Source organism: Centroberyx affinis, unplaced genomic scaffold (assembly GCF_046629955.1).
Source record: "Centroberyx affinis isolate AG114_WGS23_722 - 3 ecotype Tasmania unplaced genomic scaffold, CSIRO-AGI_Caff_v1 ptg002251l_1, whole genome shotgun sequence".
In the NCBI taxonomy this organism is placed as follows: domain Eukaryota; kingdom Metazoa; phylum Chordata; class Actinopteri; order Beryciformes; family Berycidae; genus Centroberyx; species Centroberyx affinis.
In genome coordinates, this window is record NW_027280542.1 from 13640 (window position 1) to 37500 (window position 23861).

General features: G+C 42.5%; 3 protein-coding genes across 3 annotated transcripts in view; all 3 read right to left on the reverse strand.

Annotated features, from left to right (window-relative positions):
* Positions 1 to 299: 299 nt before the first annotated feature.
* LOC139655412 (DNA damage-inducible transcript 4-like protein) lies at positions 300 to 2105 on the reverse strand. Its single transcript, XM_071532807.1, has 2 exons — positions 1864 to 2105; positions 300 to 1164 (listed from the first exon to the last, which is right to left on the reverse strand). The coding sequence occupies exons 1-2, from the start codon at positions 2039 to 2041 to the stop codon at positions 722 to 724; spliced, it is 621 nt and encodes a 206-aa protein (XP_071388908.1). The 5' UTR covers positions 2042 to 2105; the 3' UTR covers positions 300 to 721.
* A 10929-nt stretch (positions 2106 to 13034) lies between these two features.
* On the reverse strand, positions 13035 to 20074 carry LOC139655411 (stimulator of interferon genes protein-like). The gene is made up of 7 exons (XM_071532805.1): positions 19935 to 20074; positions 18549 to 18772; positions 17861 to 18053; positions 16416 to 16524; positions 16025 to 16266; positions 14323 to 14509; positions 13035 to 13579 (listed from the first exon to the last, which is right to left on the reverse strand). The coding sequence occupies exons 2-7, from the start codon at positions 18770 to 18772 to the stop codon at positions 13311 to 13313; spliced, it is 1224 nt and encodes a 407-aa protein (XP_071388906.1). The 5' UTR covers positions 19935 to 20074; the 3' UTR covers positions 13035 to 13310.
* Positions 20075 to 23475: 3401 nt separating this feature from the next.
* The window catches only part of LOC139655409 (protein phosphatase 3 catalytic subunit alpha-like), a 16440-nt gene continuing 16054 nt past the window's right edge, over positions 23476 to 23861 (reverse strand). Inside the window, exon 13 of the mRNA XM_071532803.1 lies at positions 23476 to 23654. Within this exon, the coding sequence (XP_071388904.1) occupies positions 23476 to 23654 (179 nt within the window). The remainder of the gene's footprint in view (positions 23655 to 23861) is intronic.

The window sequence follows — 23861 nt, forward strand, 5'->3', positions numbered from 1 at the left end:
CTTTGGTAGAATGTTTTCCTTTTTAGCATGCACTCCAACAGCTGCCCTAGGATTGCTGTTACCACATGCATTCAGTGTTTTCCCCACAAATTGCAAACCGGCATTTACTTACATGATACTTTTCCTTGTTTGTAAACAACTTGTAAGTATGTTTCACTAAGATTTTCAAAATTTGTGCAAGAAAGTAGCAATGACCAATTTTCATGGCTGACTATTCTATATTTCTTCTATACTACTAAAGAGATAAGTGAATTGCACAAGTACACTCCAAGTGCAAGGAGAGGACAGAAGAGAAAATGTATGTGCAAAAAATTTATTTTACAATATATAAATAAAAGTACAGCGCACCAAAGACAGACAGGAGTGAGACCAGCTCACTCCTGGAAGAAGTTTCCATTGTTTACTTTCAACAAGCCATTTGTGCAAAATACTGTAGTCATATTAGTTACAGTGTATAAGACAACAATCAGTTTTGACCTCCTGCTCCAAGTTAGTCTTATTCATACAAGAAATAAGGAACCACACGCTTTCTTAGAGCTTAATATAAAATTGGCAAACTCCAGTGTTTTTCAGTGCGTGCCAGGCAAACTTTTGTGCATGCAGCCTGACATTTAAGAGTTAAGGTGAAAAAAAAAAAAGCATACCAAGGAAAACCAAAGGGCTTTAAGAGGAATGTGGAGAAATTGAGCCCTTGGAGAGTTAGACTATCTTAACTTCACCCCTAGTTGAAGTCATGAATGACGGGGCTGGCGGAGGAGTACAGTTTCTTCTTCACCAGCCGGTACTCGGGTCTCAGTTTCAACACCTTGTCGGTAACGAAAATGTGCTTTAGCGGCGGCCAGCCGTCGTCGTCCGCCTTGAAGACCACGGACAGCTCGAAGGTCGGGGTGACACTCGGGTCGGGAGAGATGCTCCCCAGAGACTTCAGCCCGTCTTTACTCTGCAGATACACCTTGATGGAGGCGCCCCGCAGCCCGCACGGCTCGTCGGCCGAGGAGCGCACCACGTCCCGGCCGACTCTGGCGGACATGTGTCGGGGCAGCAGCAGCACCTGGCAGCGGAGGGGCGAAGCCTTGGCCTCCGAGAGACAGCGCTCTATCTGCCGGGTCATGTCCTGCTGGAGGAGCCTCTCTTCATACTCCAAGCCAGTGTCCAAGTCGGCACCTGTTGCGAGGAACCAAGAGCATCGTCAGGATAATTGCATCTCATTGCATCAGATTTGTAGCATCCATAGGCTACATTGTTCCATCCATTGCAGGGAGGGTTATGGTTAGCCTGGTGGAAGGTAAACCCACCTTTTTGTTGTTGAAATGAATATTTCTGACATTAATTCATACAACATAGTAAGTAAATCTAAAAAAAAAAAACTCCTTTCATACACCACTACATCACTGTATGCAACAATAAATGCCTATTTATTTGACCCTCGACCTACCATTATACTGTTTTGCAATAAAGGCAAAGAAATCCGAGTCATCAGAATAAAGTTTTGTATCAGCAGCCGTGACAGAGGAAACAGGTTGAGGCACTCATCAGCTGATCAAGCTGCGGGTCAGTTACATCAGAAACATTGTTGCCTTCAGAAGCGATTATATTACAAAGCAGGACACTGTATTTGACTTTTCAAATGCCCCGTCCGCCGAGCAATATAGTCCTAGCGATGGTGATTTTCGGTTAGTGCAGTAATATTTAAATTAACTAACGCGGTTACGTGTGTTTTTCTGGCATTTTACATGCTTCTAACGCGACTCAGCCAATAATAACAGAGGAGCAAAATTTATACATTTTAAAGATATGACTTTTGAGTCTGTTCTAGTCTGTTAAAAAAAACAAAAAAACTTTACAACTTTTCAAACAACTTACTCGACGAGCTCTTCTCCATGTCATCGCAGCTGTCGACGCTCCCCCGCCGGGCAGAGCTTGTCTTTAGTCCCGGCGAAGTGAGCTGGAAGAAGTACTTTCCTATCATCTCGACGACGCTTTCTTCCTCCGACAAGACGGGCATTCCGTGTCCGAAGAGCAGAGCCGTAGTATAGACCATCCTGATTCTGTTGTGAGTAGCTCCAGTCTCTCTCCCTCGCGTTTAGTCTGTATCTTATCCATGTAGAAAGTCGGGTGAGTGAGCTGCGAGCTGACCGGGGCGCTTTTATACCGGCTGCCAGTTGCATCAGCTGAGCTCGCTCACGTGTGGGCCGGGCCTCTCTCTCTCTCCGGTTGAGTCAGGTTTTGTGGCTCACGCAACATGTCCGGGCATTGCAGGCAGGGAGAAGAGTGGAGCTGAGGCCGGTCACGTAGGGCCTCTAGGTCGGTTCTGGGGCTGGAAGAGAAGTGGAATATGGCCTATTACTATTATTTTTTTTAAAGATTTTTAGACTACTTTTTTTTTTTTTTTTTGTGTGTGTTTTATATATGGCCTACAGGAGCAACCTAGCAAGTTAAATTCATTGTATGAGCAAACTTACTGGGCCAACAAAGCAAACGTATGATTCTAGTAGTAGTAGTGCTACTGCTATTACTAGGCTAATAATAATAATAATAATAATAATAATGTATATTAATATTAATTTCAATTCAGAACATAGGAGAAGGGTAATATAGCCTTGTGGATATAGGCCTACTACTAGTAATATATATAAAAGGCCTGTAATATAGGCTAGTAAATATCATTTATACTAATAGCCAATAATAGTTGTTGTTCAATATAGAGCAGCTCATAATAGATGACAACAACCTATGTTGTTGAGAGGTGTAATGCTCTTTTATATACTACTACTACTAATATTAATACTACTAATAATAAACTTTGTTATGTACATAGAGCTTATCTAAAAGCTTACAGTTTACAATGTGCTTTACAAGAAGCCATAAAGTACATACACGAATAGTGAAACATACAAGGAGATAAAAATAGGAGACACAGATAACATAAGATAAGAAACTATGAAACCTTACTGATCCCCATTAGGAAATGAGGTCACTGCAGCAGCAAAAGTAATGGGATTCAAACAGTATAAATAATACAGGTAATAAATAGAATATAAACAATTTTGGGATGATACATATAGGCTACTGCTGACGATTTCAAAATGTTAAATAGACTGCAAGAGTTGGAAATATGGGAAAGAGTATGGATTTACTTACAGTTGTATTAAAAACTGGGCAAATATATAAAGAAAGTCTTTAAAAGTGTGTTTTAAGAAGTGATTTTCCTTAAAAGTGGAGTTCCTGAGACAGGGCATTGCACAGTTCGGAGACATTTATGGCAAAAGTGCAAACACTTTCAGTCTTGCGTCTAGAGAGAGGGACAGTCTGAAGGCCAATGCCTGATTTTATTTATTTGACAACCTCTACATACATTGTTTACCTCTACATACAGCAGGGACAGATTCTCTTACGGGCTTCCAAAACACAAGCCAGGGACCCTCAGTACTCATATGACCCCCTCACTGTCAGAGCAGGGATCCAGGAGTTACTGTCCCATTACTATCCAATAAGTCATACAAGTGTTCATCTAATGGACTTTTACAGGCTATACACCAGTTAAAAGTCTTTTAGAGTGCGTATGGTGTCTATAAATTCACCGTGGAATAATGCTGAAGCTGTAGGCAAGGTACAGTGTGAACCCCTAATGTGCCACAACAACTGTGTGTAGAAATTTACTTTAAAAAGAGCAGAATATTAGAAAAAAATCCCTGTTTCATGTACATATATAAAAGTCATTAGCTATGTGGGGATCTTACAAAATAGTGCAGATTTTGAGGAAGAAAATGCAGAAACTTTTGAAGTATTGATGAGTGAATATCGAGTGACATTTTTTCCCACAGGCATAGCATTTTATAATAAAACTTTTATTTTTATTTCTCCTTGATAGAGATCAGTCATTCCTGTAGGAAACTCCTAAATACATATCAATCCATTCCCCAGATTTTATTTAGAGGAAACAAACTATTTCCAATGGGTGACCTTCTTGGTTGGACTGTAAAGTAATTTCATATCATTTTCTTGTGAATCTCACTTTCATTTCCAGCGTATGTTACATATTAGTTACATACCAGTCTCCAGTCTATTCTGGAACAAACAGGCAGTGTGTGTGTGTGTGTGTGTGTGTGTGTAGGTAAGTACATCAAGTCTAGACAGAGTGGTGTAAGTTCTGCTTTACTCACAGGTGAGTCACATGGTCTGACACACGTCACACACACTCACCTGGTGGAGCGTCGGACACAGGACTCCTTTCTTCCTCTTCTCTCCATCCATTTCTTAAGAATTATTTAACTCCCACCCTCCCCCTCTTTTCTGCCCCTCTTTCTACTCTCACTGTACCTGTTTTGTTCTCTCTCTTCTCACAACTTCAGGTCTCCATCCTGTGTTTGGAGATTTTGTACCATGTGACACCCATTTTAAACATTTGAGAAGATGTTTATTATTTTTAGATTTATGCCCTATTTATTATAGGTTTATTACAGAAATACATATCTGTTTGTACTGTAGATGGTGGGATAAGTCCCTGGATCCCACTTCAGGAACCATGCTACCACACACACACACACACACACACACACACACACACACACACACACATACACACACACACACACACACACGGGAGAGTCCCTATATGTCAGGCCATATGTCAGGCCAGACAGTGAGGAAGCAGTTATTTTACAGGTTAATCCTGAGTCACCGTCTCTGGAAATCTCCCTGCTCTGACCTCACCGCTGCTGCCAGCCAATCACATTCAGACTAAACGCTGTCGTCACAAAGACCAGCGACCAAGGAGGAAGTGTCTTTCTGTGGAAGTGCAAAGTACAGGGAATTTACAGTGTGTGGTGACTGTGTTCTCACTATCTAACCAGCAGCGCCTCTTTCTGTGTGTATGTGTGTGAAGTTCTGTCTTCACATTGTGGTTTTAAAAATGTATATTCAGCATGAGGTTACAAGAGGGCAAGTATATCACTTTGTTCAACAAAAGGCATGAGAATGGCTAGTGGTATTATTCATTATTTAACAATTTCAAATTTACCCCCACCATTTTTGTCATTTTTCAAAACTACTTGTATATACTTGTATATAATGCTTAACCCTATAAATCTTTAAAATGTTTTTATTAAAATTTTAATTCTTTCAACCAAGCAAAAATACTAATGAAAATAATGTTGGTGCTGGTTTTGTTGGAGAATAACAAGACCAACGAGAAATGAGACAAAAAGTTTGAATATTGAAGAATGTTTTGGTGATTGTAAGCATTTTTTCCCCCTGTAAATGGCTCAAAAATACAACTTTATCTTAATCCTATTCTCTCCAATTTTTTGGTGTAAAGTTTCATGAGGTTGTGGATATCCTGTAGACAGTCATGTAAAATTGCATAACTAGTTTGGCCATATTCAAAGACCACTCACATGCATCATGCAGGAATGCAAATGAGTTCTCAAACCACAAGTGTCTCGAGTTTTCAACTGCGCCTTATTTATCATGCTGCAATATATAGGGCCAACAGTATATGGGTTTGTGCATTTTTATTATTTCAAGTTGCATCTAGTAGCCTATTAGCTTCAAAGGGAAAAAAACTGTAATTAAGTAAAGTAATATAGATCAATGTTTGATCCATTGTCAGTCAGCAATGAAATAGCATATTAAAGCAGGTATTGCATACTCATATTCAGGGATATATTGAGATTCTCCATTTCTTTTTAGTTTATTTTATGATGAACACTTTTCAAAATCATGAACACTGTTCATGATTTTCTAGTGGGAGTTACACAGGGAGAAATGAATGAAGGACAGAGGGTAAAAACGTTGTCAAAATAAAGTGAATAACATGTGAGTTATGACATCACGTGCACCCTCACCCCTCCCAGTGTACTCACTTCCCCACCGAGCAACACCCAACACCACTTCATCCCACACACACAACAGAGGAAGCGCAACACAGAGCGCAGAGAACACGAAAATATAAAGCGAAACATGCCGTCCAAGTACAAAAAGAAAACGAAAGAGGAAAATGATAGAATATTGGAGACGGAGATTGTGACAACACCAGACTTTTACAAATGGCACGTTAACATAATTGATATTGAATGAGAGTAATTGGGTGTGAAAGATCAAGGCCCATCAGCGTGGTGTAAAAACCTTTCCCATTTCCATTCATATAGGCCGCAAGCCAGTATAGAAGCCATTGGTTTAATGTGGGAGGATGATCTGTTATCCATTACTGAATTAACTGCCTTCTACCCAGCATTAACACCGTCTGAATCCAGTCTGCATCACACAGGAGAGTGGGATCACCCAGTATGAGCAGCCGTGAGCACAATGGAGTTTCCTAGAGGGAGTAGAGTCTTAGAGGGAGTCCAGTATAATCTATTTATAATTTTAAATTGAACAAGTCTAGTGCGAGATTCTCCATTTCTAACAAATTACAAGTTCAGTTGACTTTAAAGTCATTTGTACAAAGCTTCACAACATGCTTGATACCAGTAGAATCCCCAGAATCTCTAGTTCCCATCATGAAATGAGTGTGACTGCCGGTAGGTGTGGTGGATTGGAAATAGTTGAAATAGACTTTTGTCTGTTCTAGTGTTAACGAGTGCGTCAGCCAGCCATCCCATAAATTGGAACAGAACTATTAGCTCATTACATCACATTAGCTCAGATCATTGATATTCGGTGTCCCACATGCAGCTAATGAAGTAAACAGCGGGAGTCCTATCCCGTCTCTCTGTGGACCTGATCATGTGGGTTAGATTGTTGCTGTTGGTACTGTGTCAGCAGGCTGGGAGCCGGTGCACAGTGGAGAACAGGCCAGACCAGTCTGCCACTGTCACTGTCAACAAAACACAACGCTTCAAATCTTCAGCCTAGCATGAAGGCTGTTTTCCTTTGAAATCCTTATTTAACCAATGGCCTGGTGAAATAGCAGTAACCTGCATACATACACACATTCATACCAACAACCACAGACTTGTACTGTTGGCCACTCAGCAGCTCCACATGTGCCTTGCTCAAAGCTACAGTACCTTGACAGGTGGAGAGCATGTTTTGTTTACTTCTGCCCAGATTTTCCCAGTGGAAGTAACGAATTGCAGTAGCTTTTTGTGTAAGTATGGTACTTCACTACATTTACATCACATCCGTTACAGAGTACAGAATTTGTGTCTGTATATAAACATCAGAAACTAGACTGTCATAAACTGAGAAACTGGATCCATTCACAGTGAGAAGAGGAATTTGGCTTTACTTTGTTTGTGCACTTTATTTTGTAATTTCCAATTAAAAGAATCTAGTCTGAACTCTGTCATCTCCTTCTTTCAGAAGTGCATGGGAAAGATCACAGCTAACAACGTTCTTTTTTCTAAAAAGTAACTCAGTAACTTTCACTTGAGTAGATTTTGACACCGGTAACATTACTTCTACTTAAGTAAAATATCAGCTAAGTAACAATACTGCCAGTCAGCTGGGGGTGTAATTGGTGACCTTGTGCTACTGGACTGTACAGGGTAAATGTGCCTGGACAAGTGGGATGTGCACACACTCTTGGTTCGGCCTCTTGCATATCATATCACTTCTGCTCTAACAATGAGCCAAGTGAACTGCAGACCTATTGAACTCCCGTAGTCTGGAGACTGAGCTCAATACTGTATCTGCATCCTACTTCATGCACGGTGCAGCTGAAGTTGGGACAAAGTTCCACTGTTGCATGTACATTTACATTCTGCATTTGCACACAAGTTGTAAACCAAATTTTAACCATTTGAACAAGAAGCGTTGAATCAATCCCCGCTCTCGTTCCTCTTATCTCGACCTTCCTGAGAAGACTTATCGTCTGTGTGCATGTCTGATGCAACCTCACAGAGCTGTTTCAGCGCTGCGGGTCATGAGGTGTGTGTGTGTGCATGTGACAGGCAGAGAGGCAGGGAGGAGAGTGTGTGTCAGGTGGCTCGTGACTCTGCCTCCTGTCTGTTTATACAGCTGTAGCATTCTCTCTCTCCTTCTATCCTTCCTTCTTTCCCGGGTCCCTCTCCCTTCTCTCTCTCAGCTACATGTTCTCTTGTCTATCACTCCTGACTCCTGACCTTTTTCTCGTTCTGTCTCCCTCCTCTAGTCTTTTTTATATTCCTTATACTCAAAATGAGCTGTATTTCAATAGATATATTTATTATCTTTATTTAATTACTTTTTGTGATTATGCAATTTGCAGGTATGAAAAGAAACTGTATTGCAAGGCTATTTTCTTTCCAAGATAATTGATGTTTGATTAGAAAAATTGAACTTAAAAAACACTGTAGAGCTAATTGAACAGCTCAATGCTGTGATATTATGATCATGAGACTATTCAATGAAGTAATTGATAACAACAGAAGGACTACATCATTAAACCTTTGCTCAGACTACTGGATTATTTATAGATACACAATAATCAGACTTGACAATTGTTGGCAGAAGTCGAAATTCAAGAAATATCACCTACTTTCTACTATCTCAGGAAGACAATGCCCCTCTATTATGGGGAGCTTGGGTATGGCGTCTTTTAAAAGCTGTACTCAAAAGCTAAGTGACATCCACACTGCACTTACACATTTACACTGGTCCAGTGGAGCTGCTCAGTGGCCAACACACGAGCAGCTTCCAGGTGTGACCGCCTAGTTTCACTGTTGAAAATATGTATTTTAAATAAACAAAATACATATGTTGGAATCAAATATATGGGAGTCTAGAAAGAAAGGTCTGGAGTGCTCGGAAGTTCAAACAGGTGTGATGAAGGTGCTCTTTGGTAGGGAACAGAAAAGGTCAAAAAAAGAAGAAAGGTCCAAGGCACATGGCTATTTCATGGTGAAATTCTTAAAAACATAGACAAAGCTTGTGCATGTTAAAATAGAACTGGGATACAACCCATGCATAGCGGCACAAACAGCCTTCTTCAGGCTGTAGCCCTCAGCACACAATTTCCCCTTTTGTAGATACAAGATAATTGCAAACACCTGAGCAGGAAGCCAATAAACTCACAGGTGACAAATGCACAGTATGACCACTAGATGGCTCTGCAAAATGTGTAGAAGGAAGAAGAAAAAAATAAGAAAAAAGAATGAAAAAAAAAAAGAAAAAATTGATGTACAGACAACAAGACAGAAAACAATAACAAAATATACCCCCATCTACAGCAACATAGGCACTAGACCACATGCATCAGAACAACTACAAAAAAGGACTAAAATCAATTTCTTCATTTAGTCCTGGGTATACTGTGGCCTGCATTTGGTATATAAAAAGTTTCTCTCTGCAATAATAATTTCAGTCGATCACCACCTCGAATGTTCTTTTTGATGGTTTCTAGGCCTTCAACCATAAGGCTGTCTGGATTACTGTTATGTACATTATAAAAATGCTTAGCCATAGAGTAATCCAAATTAGCTTTTGTGATAGCATACTTATGCTCAGAGACTCTGTCTTTCAGTCGTCTCTTTGTCCAGCCTATATGTAAAAGCAACCACAAGTACAAGATAAACGGTACACAATAAACATAGTGTTACAGTTGATAAATGTTTTGATGTCATACGCCTTATGAGTCTTAAAGTCACTGAATTTTTTACATTCCTTTATATTAGCACAATGGTTGCAAAAGCCACATTTGTAAGGACCCTTCAATGGTCGATGAAGCCAAGTGTTTTTATTATTGAGAGGGAGATGGCTTGGTACTAACCTGTCCCGTAATGTAGGGGCCCTCTTGAAACTGATCATAGGAGGGGCAGGAAAAACCTCCCTAAGAATAGGGTCACTTTTAATGAGATCCCAGTTTGAGTGTATTATCCTTTTTATGGGATTTGCTAGAGAACTGTATCCTGTGACAAAGTACACCTGCTCTTGTCCTGAGGATTTTCTTTTCTTTTTCTTAAGGAGTTCAGATCTAGAAGTAGACTGGGCTTTTTTGTGAGCATCCTGGACAGTTTTTGTTTTATAGCCTCTCTGGGCGAATCGGTCTGAAAAGATTATAGCCTGCTTTTCAAACTCTTGGTCTGTGTCACAAATACGGCGAAGGCGTAGGAATTGGCCAAAAGGTATGTTGTCCTTAAGCCAATTAGGATGGAAACTATCCGTTTTCAGCACAGTATTTTTGTCTGTTACCTTCCTATATACTGTAGTGTGAAGCTGGCCATTCTCACCCTTAGAGATAGTCAAATCTAGGAAATTACTATTGCTTTTAGAGTACTCAATACACAATTTGATGTTTCTGTTGTTGGTGTTCAAAAAATCTTGAAACAGTAGAAGTTCCTCCTCAGAACCAGTCCAAAACAATAGGATGTCGTCAATGTACCGCCCCCACCATTTTATCTTGTCACTATAGTTATTATGATAACTGAAATCCTTTTTCCATAAACCTAAAAAAAGGTTGCATAATTAGGGGCAAAACAAGCTCCCATAGCAGTACCCCGATCCTGAGTATACTGTTGGTCTTGGAAAAGAAATACATTATTTTTAAGAGTCCATTCTGTGAGCTGAAGAATGAACTCAGAAGGAGGCAAAGAGTCTGTGGGTCTGTTCTGTGGGAAGTGTTGCAGAGCTTTCAATCCATCATCATGGTCAATATTAGTGTATAAGAACTCCACATCAAAAGTTACTAAGAGACAGTCAGCAGGAATTCTCATTTCATGTAGGACCTTCAGAACATGAGTAGTGTCCTGGATGTATGAAGGCAGTTGTTGAGCCAAAGGCTTGATATGAAAGTCTACAAACTGAGGGGCAGGCTCTGTAAGGGATCCATTAGATGATATAATAGGCCTCCCCAGAGGAGATTCAAGATTCTTATGGACCTTGGGGAGCATGTAAAAAGTGGGTATCCTAGCATGTGCACACCACAGGAAGTCATGCTCTTGTTTAGTAATCCACCCTGCCTCCTTAGCTGTAGACAACATTTCTCTCAATGTCTCCTGTGTGTTGCACAATGGATTTGAGGACAGTTTGTGATAATATTCTGGGTTATCCAATTGCCGTAAGGCTTCTTCAATATATTTGTCCTTATCCATTACCACCACTGCTCCTCCTTTGTCAGCTGGTTTTATGATGATTGACTCATTCTTGGCTAGAGAGTCTAAGGCCTGTTTTTGGGACTTGGTCAAATTCTCCCTAACAGTCTTATCAGGTGTAGAGAACAGATTCTCAATGTCAAAGTCCACCTTTTTTGTGAAGGCAGTCAGAGTGGCATTTGATACTGGAGGCATAAAATGAGACTTAGGTTTGAAAAGAGAACTTGGGGCTGTAGTGACATTTCTCGGAGTGTTTTGGTGGTACCACACTTCCAGATGGAGGCTGCGGTAGAATCTAAATAGATCCACCTTGGTATTAAACTCATTTGTGTGGTGGGTGGGGGAAAAAGAGAGTCCTTTTGTCAACACACTGACACCATCTGGGGTGAGGGGTGTCTTTGATATATTAATTACCGTATTTTCTTCTTCTGATTCCTGAGGCTCCGCCGCTGCTGTTGCCCCATCTGGTGTCTGTATCCTTGTACGTCTCCTGCCCCTCCTTGTTTTGTTCTTTTTATGATGGATCTTGTGGGTTTGGGCCACTAGTCCAAAAAATCAGATGTAGATGAGGCAGCTGGGGAGGATGCAGTGAGATTAGAGGTGGATTCTTCATCACTGCTGTTGAAGTTGAAAGACACGGATCTCTGCCGTTGTGTGTCCCGATGAGTTGGTCTGGTCCACCTGTAAACCTTGCCCTCTTTGTTTAGTTTAATTTAGGAGTTTAATTTAGCTAAATTTGTAGTTTGGAACAAAATATATTTTGAAGTATTTTTGCTAATTTCTGCTTACATCAAGCTGCTAGTTCCTGACTCCAAAGCTTCCCAGTAGATCTGTGATTTATAGTTTGCCTAACTGCAGCTGTATATATTCCATCTCAAAGTTCTTATGGAGGCTCAGAACTTTCAGTATATGTAATGTATGTAACAGACTATATATTTTACCAACCAGCACACTGTTCTTTACAGTTCTATGCTGGGGGAGGCAGCATCCAGGCAGGAGATGCAGGATCAACAAACTTGCTCAAATGTCTGGCGCTGCAGTCGGGCCGAGGGAGGAGGAGGACTAAAGCTGAACTCCATCCCAAACAACACCTGCCTCCCCCTCTGTGTGGGCTGGATCAATCCCCTCCGAGGTGCAACACGGTGCGCTTTGGACGCTCTTTTGTGCCGACAGCCATCAGACTGTACAGCACCTCAGCCTCAGCCAATGGGAGGGAGCTGAAGCCGGGTGCCTGTCTGTACTAACTGTCTGGGGTTTTTCCATTGCACGACTGCTGTTTGAATGTCTAGTTACATATTTCTGCACACATTTCTATGCTCCCTCCGGCTATAAATCTCCAAAAGTTCAACATTCAGGAACTAAGAAAAACAGCCTTGCTTTTAGCTTGATGACAATCCATTTGTGATGTTATCTAATGGGTTCTGAAAGGGTTTCACAAGCCCAAGAGGTCAAGGAGAATTATTTTCAACCCACAGAGGAGCATGTAATCCTTCAATTGAAGTGAAAAAATAAAAATCACCAAAATTGGAGTTACAAGGTTTTTACACAACATCTAATGTCTTTGATGAAGTGGACAACAACTAACACACATATGAGATCTGTATGTCTTGCACATAATTTACCTCCATCTTCTACAGCTAAATTCATCCTTTTAATTTTTATATTTGTACTTAATACATTCTAGTGTAATTGTCAATTGTGTTACCTTTAATATCCCCATTTGCTGTATTCTTATTCATATCCTATCTTTCTTTGCTGTATCCTATTACTGATTTCTGCTGCAAAGACCCAGTTTCACAATGAGGATCATTACTGTAATTTCATCTTGTCGCATCTTTTCTAATCTTAAAAAAGCAGTTTTGATGAGAGGAGCAGTTGATGATGATGATGACGATGATGATGATGATGATGATGAAGCATCTCAATGTGCCATCCTCTGTGAACGTATCTAAACTTGCTCTCTCCCTTTCATTGCTCAGGTAGCTCTTCAGGTGAAATGAAACACAAACTCAACTTCTCAGAAATGTTTGCATTTATTTCCTAAATGTTGGTTTAAAACTAGGCACAAACACACATTATAAAACTAAATTCAAACATCATTACTAGCACAGTTCAGCAGCTATAAAATGAACTACATTTTCTTATTCCTATTCTGAAATCTTGACTGTATGCTTACTGACAGAGCGAAATGCTTTGTACCATACATTTTATGCGGGAGAGAGAATATCATGACTGTTGAGCTGTGTGTGTGTGTGTGTGTGTGTCTGTGTGTGTGTGTGTGTGTCCGTGTGTATATGGTTATGTGGTTCCTTGATAATGGTCCGTGCTCTCCACAGCCTCCCTGAGCGGCTGTGGCTTCTCCAGGCTGAACATGAGCGTGGGCTCCCTGCTCATTGGATCCGGCTGGTGCCAATCACCGTTCATGGTCGGGGCAGTTGGACGAGTGGCGAATGGGTGCGCCATCTCTTGGTGGGGGGGCGGGGTGACGCAGAACTCCTCCTTCTCCTGCTGCTGCAGGTGTCTGAGGATGACCTTGGACAGGAAGTGAGGGTCTTCCTCATGCTCGTCTACAAGGAGAGAAGACGAGCAGGAAGTTGCATAAAGGCAGATCTGGGGTCAGTTTGGGGATTTTTCTTAGAAAGTAGTTCCCTGGTCTGTATAGCCATGGAATCTACTCACTCATATTCACAAAGATTAACTTTTTTGCATTCTCTGAAGTTATGAGAGTCAGTGAATTTTCCTACACACAGATTATGGGTCAAAATTAAAACATAAAGTTCCCCCAACAGTGAGGGATTCTGTTGTCTGCTGGACTACATTTCCCCTCACAGAATCAATCCAATCTCCTCTTAGTCTTGGAAAACTCTTCCATTTTCATCTCTCAAGCTGAGGTCAAACACTTCTTTGAAGAACTTGGCACTGATGTTAATCATATTGCCAAGAGCTTCTTAATAACCAGATATTGAGCGTTTATGGGAGGATCTGAAGCAGTGTGTGTGAGACTGGGGTTTTCACAAAGATGAAGGGGCCATATGAGCACAAATCACTCAGAATGATTATGCCTAATGGTATTTAGCATCGACCGTAAGTTCTAGGAGATAACTGGACCAAAGCCAGAGAAATGTTCCTCACAGCAACAGGCCCAGTATGTATCAACACTGGCAAAACTTACATAAAAGCACAGGAGTGGCATAAAACGTGGAAAGTGGAAAGCTGAAATCTCCCAAAACAGTCTGTCTTGTGCCGTGAGATGGGTACAAAGGTCACACACACACACACACACACACACACACACACACACACTTCCCACCGTTGAGCAGGATGAGGCGGTAGCGGTTGCGGCACTCCAGCGACTGCTCCAGGATGTCCTGCAGCGTCCTGTAGAAGAGGAGGACCTGCTGCCTGCGCTCTGGCTCCCCGAACCCAGCGCTGCTCTCCTGGGACATGCTGTAGAGCGTCAGCAGGGGTGTGGCGTACTCCACCACACACTCATGGGCCTGCTCACACACACACACACACACACACACACACGCACACAAGAGTAAATGAGACATCCAGGCGGTTTGGGAGACCTTTGAGGACTCTTTGAATGTTTAAGTACCATGTTTCACAGGTAGATGGTGCTATTGCTGTGTTTTCCTGTTCTTTGGTTCTCCACAAGCCAGTGATAAGGTTTAACCAGGAGGTGGTGCTAATGATGTGCTGTACAAGGGGGGAACACTGCCTGAGGTGATGTACTGTAGGTAACCAATAACATCTTCAAAGCCCCGATCCAGACTGTATTTGGGCATATGACTTTTAGTTTTACTGGCATGGATTATTGCCTTTTTCAATTTTCGTAACCTATCATAGGCCAAAGTACAGGTCATCAATGTTCAGAAGGTAATGCAAATGTAAACATTCCTTTTACCGCCTCAAAATCAGTTTGCAACTCATATTTGGCTGTCAAATACTATGAGTCCTTTCGTCAAAAGCTTAGACAATGAATTTTAGAGTGAAACAAAATTCTTCAAATCAATACATTACCATGGGAATTGAAGCAATAAGGGCCGAGATAATCCAACATTGTTTTGGATTTTGGACTCAGACTATATTTGTCTCTAGTCTGGGTCACAGCTCAGATATTTTTCTGTTCAGTCTGCTCAGACCAATGAGGTAAATAATGTCAGACAAAGAAGCATGAGAAAAAAAACTCACACGTTCATCATTGTTCCTTCTGTGTAATGTACTAGCCTATACTTGAAAATATTGCCCTGTATCATTTCCATAATCACTTTGGTTTATTTTGGTATCGATCTCAAATGAGGCTCAACTTGCTTTGGTTTCAGTCTTGACTTGGACTCAATCCTCCACTGACTTTACCCAGATATAGAGTTGGTTTTGACTAGTCATTGTTAGATTTACTATATTAAACACATGAGATAAAGAGCACATTGGAATGCTATCCAGAAATATTGAAAAACCATACTTAAACAGCCCCTTGAGTCTGACTCTACCCAGACTCTCTCTCTCTCTCTCTCTCTCTCTCACTTGAGCTGTGCAGTCTTTACAAATCTGATCAAAGGAAAAAAAAAAACACACCAGCACACTGAATCTTTCAACCCACACTGGCAATAAAAAGACTGACACTGAGTTGAATTACAGCACAAGTAAAGCTCAGTGGGAGCCGGATTCAGTATGCAGGTACTTTCTGCTTTGTTTAATATTGACTAAAAACTTTTACCGGAGGGAAATTTCTCTTCAGGATGTGCATGGACTGCTTTCTGTATCCTGGTTGTTACAAACCCACCCAACACTTAGAACAGGGTTGGGCAGGTTACTTTCAGATTACTGATTATCTGCTTAACGCTGTGATCAGTAATGTTATCCACAGAACTAACAAAGTAATGTAAGATACTGTAGTTGAGTAGTAATACTCATTATTTTTTGTAATCAGATTACTTTCATCCTGTTTCATGTGATCTGCAATCCTCAACCCCTGACTTCCAATCACCTGTACGATCCCCGCCTACCTTCCCCTGCTCGTCCAATACACTGTAGACGCTGTGCTTGTAGACCCGCCCCCGCACCCCGGCCCTGTCTATCTCGGTGTTGGCGAGGTTGTCGTGGAAACGGATGTTGTCGTCCTCGTCCTCCAGCTTGTGAGCGATGTTGGCGTTGAGGGGGACGAGGATGAGGAGCTTCCTGGAGTTGCGGCTCTGGAAGGGACCGGCCTGGTGGGTGGCACGAAACGCTACGATGGAGTCCTCCAACCCTGGGTGGAGACACACACACACACACACACACACACACAATATACAACCATTCGGAAACTAGCAGGCTAGTGTGAATGAACCTCCTGTGTGTGTGTGTGTGTGTGTGTGTGTGTGTGTGTGTGTGTGTGTGTGTGTGCATGTTACTGACGTGGCAGTACCAGTCGCAGGTAGCCCAGGTAGAAGGACCAGGCCAGGCCGTGAGCCACGTTCATCTTCCTCCTCTCACAGATGTCTGACACCTCCACCTCCGACGGACCCTGCACACCCACCAAAAACAGCCATAAGGATGTTACAGCATCTCACCTCTACTCAGGACCCTGCAGACGCCTTTGGAGGGGTCGGGCCAAAGAAGAAAAGGCTGTCCCTGCACCCGAGCTGCTCTTTTCTAGATAGACTGTGTTTTTAGACAGGAGTCAGTGGAGAGACAGGTTTACACCCAAGGTCTTTGAGCTGGATTTGAACCCAAAATGCCACCAGGTGCCATCTGGACTCAGAGTAACGCTAAAGACGATAGAAAACAATCTTTATTCATACTTAAAGTAATCAACACATTCTTTGAGGACGCTTTGTGAGTGTCACGGTCCCTCTTGGCAATTTTCAACCTATTTTAACGGCAGAAATGGCAAATTAATGACGTCGTTTGATTGAATGATTATGTAGAAGACAAATTATATATAGGTCCAAAATCACCAAACGTATCCTTTAAAGGGAACAACACTCACTTTAGCAATCTACATATGTGTAAGCAGTCTATATGTGTTAGGCTTGTGGTCGACCATCCACCTCTTTTCTAGGCAGTAGTGCTAACGCTTCAGACGCTTCAGTAAGCTCTCAGCGCTGTCAGAAACGTGCAAGAGCTTGACCTTTCCATTGAAAATAGCGATAAAAAGAAGTCAGCACTGGGAAGAGAGATTCCCAAATGGATGTATTCCTGTGGTCTAGGACAGGAATAGGAACAGGAAACAGGAACAGGATTTGTGATGCTGGTGTTGTGAAGTATGGAATTGCTCTAGCAACTCTTTAAGAGACTGAATTTGTGGACTCACAGGTTGCTTGTTTCAATTTCTAGACTCAAATGAACTTTATTGTTAGGCTAGTGCCATCAGTCCTATACCAGAAAACATCTTAATGGAGATTCTCCGTGGAGCTCTATATGTGAATTACAGATTGGTTTCTTTTCAAAGACTCACAACCATGTCAGAACCATTTTCTGGGGGCACCGGACTCGAGACTGAAATGTAATGGTCTTTCTTTGTGAGATATATATTTTCTGAGTAATCCTGAAATTGGTTGTCAAAGCCCAGCAGAAACAGGGTCGCGAAGCCCCGGGTCACAGTGCCCCGTCCCTCTAGCTTTATTTCCTCTAACCATGCTGGTCCAAGATTCCTTCAAGTCCTGTGCTTGGAAATTGAAGCAGTTCCTATTGCAATGTTTTGAGTTTTTTTTCCGTTAACTGCGCAGCCCTAGTGTGCGTGTGTAGAGGAAGAAAACAGAGAGCAGAGAGGATGAAAGGAAGTACAAATAAACAAAGTGACAAACAGAGACTCAAAAAACATCCAAGCCAATGCTGTCTGTGTGTGTGTCGGACCTCACCAGGACTCCCAGGGCCTTGAACAGCGGGTAGAGGGCCGAGGCCAGGAGCAGGAGTGTCCAGCAGTGGCTTTTCTCCAGCAGAGGCTGTGCGGCCAGGTAGAGCAGAAGGCCTGCCAGCCCTGCAGCCAACAGCGTCCTCCCACCCAGACCGCAGCCTGCCAGCATGCGGAGCAGCGGCCCTCTGCCTTGGTACCTGGGAGAGAGAGAGCGAGAGAGAGCGAGAGAGAGAGAGAGAGAGAGAGAGAGAGAGAGAGATCGATTGTACTGGGTGAATAAAAAAGACACACATTAAGGTGCTTTTAACATGCATTAAGCATTACCGCCTTAATTCAGAGACAGACAGAGCTAAAGCTTTTAGTTTCTGGCAGTGGCAGATGGTGGAAGGAGTGAAAGGCTGATGGAAAAATCACTTCCACTTCTTTATCTTCTTCAGTAAAGAAAGAGAAAACGAATGCACACAGGGAGAGGCAGACATGAAGCGACGTGGTTTATGGGAAACATTTTGAGAAGCACTAACAATACCACTGCTGTGCCATAGAGGCTATCAAATGTCACCACAATGGTCTAATTTGTTTAGGGAAATAGTCCCACGAACAAAAGGCACTCCAAGACTCACTCTTTCTCTCCTCTTTCCCCAAATGACTATAACACACACACACGCATTCACACATACATGCTTTCCCCTCACCTTGTGTTCGTGTGGCAAAACATCTCCTCTGCCAGAAGACAGAGTCCATGCAGCAGAGGGCCCAGGGTCAGGACGAGTATCACCATGGCAACCAGGCCGCATGACCTTTCGGGAGATAGAAGCAGGAAGCCCACTATCGCTATGGCGGCCAGCGTCGAGGCGCACACCTTGGGCAAGCTCCCACGAGGCTGAGGGACCAGAACCACCTGACTGAGGTGCTGCATCTGTTGGGGAGCAGTCACCCAGTGTCAGGGTACAAGCTGGACGTGCCCTGCTATTAAAGGGGCAGTTCACCCAAACAACCCCCTGTATTTTCACATCAGCATGGTGCATTTTTCTCCCATTTTCATCATTTCACTAGGAAAAAAGGTCCTAGGGAATTCAAACTCCAAATTCAACAATAACTCCCAAATCAAATGATTTTTTGTACAAGACTGTTCACAATTTTGGATATGTCTTAGATCCTATGGACAATACATCACCTTTGTTTGTTTAAGTGCCAGTTGAAACACATTCTTAACATTTTGTGTGTTCAGCATGTTTTGCAATGATGTGTAAATCCTCTGTTCTAATAATCTAACAACAGAGAGCAGCTGGCTGAAAAGCCACTGAACCTGTTCGCCTTCAAGTCTACTGGCTCACAACATGGTGTGAATTGTAGGGGATTATGGCTGATGAAAGACTGCAACTGTTCAAGATACAAAGCAGACTTTATCTGACCATCCACATTTTGGTTACATCACTTATGTTCTTTGACTTGTTTGACTTGTAAATGGAATCTGTCTAAAGTCTTAAACTGCTGTTGTGGTTATCGTACATTAGTGTGCACACACACACACACACACACACACACACACACGCACACAAACCTGTTGGCACTAGTGATGTTCTGAGACTAATGTAGGCTTCAAGACACACCTGGCTGAGTGTTGAACTTCACTGTCAAATCTATGAAAAGACTACTTTAAAGTTAGATTTTGACTATTTTACACAGAATATGTTGAATTTATATTGATGCAATGTTCAAAGACTAATTTGTAGACACATTTTGATGTATCTCTGCCCATCTGTAGTACCGCCTTGCTACCCACACACACCCACACACACACACATACAATTACACACATTCAAGTGTGCAGCTATCTCGTACAACCACAATGCAACTGGAGCAATCTGCTTTGAGTTTTAGCTATGCTGAAAAAGAGCCAAAATACTTTGATTCTCTTCTTCGGGTCAGAAAGCCTTTTTGATCTCTGTCAGCGGTGCCTGATGCCTATTTCAAGTGTACACTGGAGGAAAATTTTAATTTGGCAAGGGACACTTACTCCCTGTCTCCAACAAAGCTGCATTTTAAAACTAGACCAGCAAAAACGAGTAGGGACTCACCTTGATCCGTTCACTGTGATCCAGCTAAGGAGAGATTTCCTTTGTCTTCCCTCCTCCTGCCTCTCCTCTCTGCCTCCCTCGCTTCAACCCAGCACTTTCAGTTTTGATTTCTGTGAAACTCCCCCTCTGCTTATGTTCCCTTATTACGCGAAATGAGATGGAGAGACGCATCCAGAGGGAGGTCAAGGCGTGTGAGAGAGGAAGAGGCTGTAAATGATGTCATGATTTCTGATTTCAAACCACTGTCATTAAATGCAGAATAGAATAGAATAAAGTTGATTTCACAGCCTTCATCTGTAGCCATTTTGCACCCCTCTTGATGCATCATGGGGACACCAAAGTGCACAAACAATTATAATACAAAAACATACAGCACAATAAAATACAATAGAATGGAATTAATAGGATGCTTTAGCTTCTTTTACTTTGGTGGAACACTTTCATTTCAGTAATGTGAGATCTGCTCACTCAGGCCTCTCAATATTGATAGATTGATAGCAAAGGGGACAAAATTACATCAGGAAAATGACACAGAGCCAGCGCACACAGAATGAAATAATAACCTGGTTCTGCGGCGTGTTTGCTCATGTGCCGGGGCATGTCAAAACATGTACATGTAGCCTACAGCTCCAGTTACATGAGTGTATGGAGAGAGGAAAGTGACTGAGGAACAGTGGGGTGTCACTTCTATTTCCACAGAAAATAGCACTGTTCAGTCAAACTGTCACGTACTGCAGTGAAATGGAAATGAAAATGAAATGGAATTAGAAAATATGTTTCAAAACTCCAGGGAGTGCACAGCATTTTCTATTTCTTGTATGATCAATGTACACTGTTCATATTGATGCACTGTGAGTGTATGGGTTCTGAATTCATAGGTTATGTAAGCATGTGTTTGTAAATGTCTGGGCAACAGACTAACAGGTCCAATCAGTTTCACTGGCCTTGATGGGAAATGCCTCATTCTGTTAAGGGCGTGTCTGTTTCTGTGTGTGTGTGTGTGTGTGTGTGTGTGTGTGTGTGTGTGTGTGTGTGTGTGTGTGTTTGTCTCTCAGTGGCGAGGAAATAAAGGCTCGGTATCCATACCAAAGGTTCATGCATATTTTATTCAAGAGTAAAAAAGTGGATCGTCCCATGGGGCATGCTTACAGTGTTAGTGACTGGGGAGTCAAAACAGAAAGAGAGAGAGAGACAGAGAGAGAGAGAGAGAGAGAGAGAGAGAGAAGGTAGAGAGAGAAAGAGAAAGAAAGAACCGTGGCACAATTTCTATGGCACAGGGTCTCCCAGGGGGGTTCACCTCTCCCAAAGAAGCACAACAAGATCAACCAAGGAGCAACGCAACGTGAAGAGCAACCAGCAGAGAGAGAGAGCTTAAATATTAAGAATAATGTCCATAATAAATAGAATCATAATAATCATAGAATCATAAATATCATCAAATAACAAGAGGAATCATCAAGAATTATGATCAGAGAGAGTACACTTTTTTCCTTTAAATTGTGATGGCAACACACCGGCTCTTCTGTTAAAATGTGTCTTGCTGCTTTTTGCTTGGAACAGCGCAAATTTTAACCATGCAAATCATGCTTTTGGCTGCCTGAATGCCTGTGCCTCTGTATATAGTATGGTCATTCATCAATGCTAGTTTAATATTTGTTATCGTTATTAATATTATCATTAAAAACAACTCCTGTACATCGACAAAGAAGAGAGGAGAGAACGTGGACGGACACTTTGAAGAGAAGCGTACTGTCTGTTCTGTACAGCGCCGAGAAAAAAAAGAAAGAAAAGAAAAAAAAAGAGAAACGGGAAACGTATCCAACACAAGTCATGAAAAAAAACATGAGAAACCAACGGAATATAACACAAAAAAATGAATACAAAAAAAATGAAATAAATAAAATAAACATTATGTACAAAATAAATTATTCATTATTCCTCAGTTCGTTTTATATAAGCCAGAAAAACAAGAAAAAAAAAAAAAAAAAAAAAAAAGTCCTACCATAGTGAAACACGGAGCACAAATATAATCTTCACATTATTATCAAAGAACTTAACTTTGCATGCACTGATGCGTTAATATAAATGCTTTACAAAGACCCTTTTTCCTCTGACTCCTTCTTGTTGTCTTGGCCGCTGCCTTCACACAGAAGAGTCCGTTTTTTTTTCCTCTGTGAAATATCATTTTCTGCTTTTTAGAGGCCCGGGGTTTTGTTTTTTCCCAGATGCCACCGCTGTTTAGCAGCAGACTAGTTTAGACAGCACATGGGGAAGAAAGGAGTATGTAGAAATAGAATGAATAGAATATGACTTCACATTTCACCCCCCTGACACCCCCCCCACCCCTCCCCACACACTCCCCCCCCCCCCCCCAACACACACACACACACACACAAAGCATCCTAGTTCCACCATACTGCATCACCTCATGTTGTCCGTATGCATCGAATGTGCAATAAAACCTCTCTATGCATCTCTATTTACACACATCAGGTAAAAAGAGCGGGGGGGGGGTGGGGCTCAGTTTTAGCTGTTCACTGACCTGGGACCGGGGGGGGGGGGAGGAGGGGAAGGGGGTCTTCGATCGATCTTTGCCAAACAGGCGGACGATGGGGTGCAGTATGGTGCTACAAAAGCTGAAAACAGGAACTCTCCTCCCAGGAAACAAGAGGACAGCGAGGGCTCAGATTAGACTGCAACTGAGATCTGACTCAACTTTGACTTTATCCATCCCCCCCCCGTCTGAGAGCGAGATCCGGTGTGTGTGTGTGTGTGTGTGTGTGTGTGTGTGTGTGTGTTTGCGGTACGAAAACACAACTCACAGGCAGTCTCAGCCGCATACAGTCTTAGCCGCACACAGTCTTAGCTACGTTTGCCTTTTATATAAAAATCAACCTGACAGCCCCAACCGCCGGTTTGATTCCGCCTCCTGATTGGATGGGAACAGGGAAAACAAACATATATATATACGCAGGAGGTGCCACCTTTAATGCCCCCCCCGCCCCCGGTGCAAACACTTGACCCCCCCCCCCCCCCCCCCCCCCCCCCCCGACACAACACATTCCACCAACACAGCCACGTCATGCTGACACTGTCGACCCACTGGTGATCCCCCCCACTATACACGGTGAACGGTAGCTCTTGTTTTGCATTGGGAGTATTTTTTGTAGTCCCGGTGCGCAGGTACATGGGATTTGTAGTTCTCTATATAGGGCCGATCAGTTCAGTGAGAGACTCAGCCTTTGGTGGTGGTATATAGTCCGGGTACGCTCACGCCTTTACACACACAGCTGGGGGGGGGGGGGGCAACGGGGAAAGGGATAGGTAATGTGTGTGTGTGTGTGTGTCTTGCTCGTGTGTGCATGCGCATGTGTGGTTCTGTCTGTTTCTTATTCAGTGTATGAAATACTGCGCGTGTGTGTGTGTGTGTGTTTCGAGTGTGTGCATATATGCCTATGTACAACGTATCTATAAATATGGTACCGTATGGATGTGGTAACTGTTAAGTATGCGTCTGGGTCATGTGAGAGTGCGTGTCCCATCACTGGATATTGCTGTTGCTGTCGGTCCCGTTGGGCTCCCCCATGTTCATGCGGCCCATGGAGAGGCCCACGCTGTTGACGGCGTCGCGGCGCGGCGGCATCCGCTCGTTGATCCGGTCCAGACCCTTGGCCTCCTCGAAGCTGCTGATCCGGTGCTGCGGGGAGAAGCCTCGGATGGCTGCGGGACACACACACACACACACACACACACACAGAGTTAATGATTAATAAGACATTTAGTAGAATCTTGTGTATCTAAACCCTTTGAAGCTTTGAAGGAAATATTCTGAGCAATGAAATTTCAAGTTTATTCATTTATGGAACGTGAACGCGCACACGTTCCAAAAACGTCCCGTACAGTCTCATTTGCCATTTAAATGCTTTC

Coding starts and splice junctions, on each gene's coding strand:
- LOC139655412 (XM_071532807.1), bottom strand. CDS start 2,041: ATGGTCTATACTACGGCTCTGCTCTTCGGACACGGAATGCCCGTCTTG. Junction 1,165..1,863: donor CATGGAGAAGAGCTCGTCGA/GTAAGTTGTTTG, acceptor TCCTCGCAACAG/GTGCCGACTTGGACACTGGC.
- LOC139655411 (XM_071532805.1), bottom strand. CDS start 18,772: ATGCAGCACCTCAGTCAGGTGGTTCTGGTCCCTCAGCCTCGTGGGAGC. Junction 16,525..17,860: donor TCAAGGCCCTGGGAGTCCTG/GTGAGGTCCGAC, acceptor GTGGGTGTGCAG/GGTCCGTCGGAGGTGGAGGT. Junction 16,267..16,415: donor CCTGCGACTGGTACTGCCAC/GTCAGTAACATG, acceptor GTCTCCACCCAG/GGTTGGAGGACTCCATCGTA.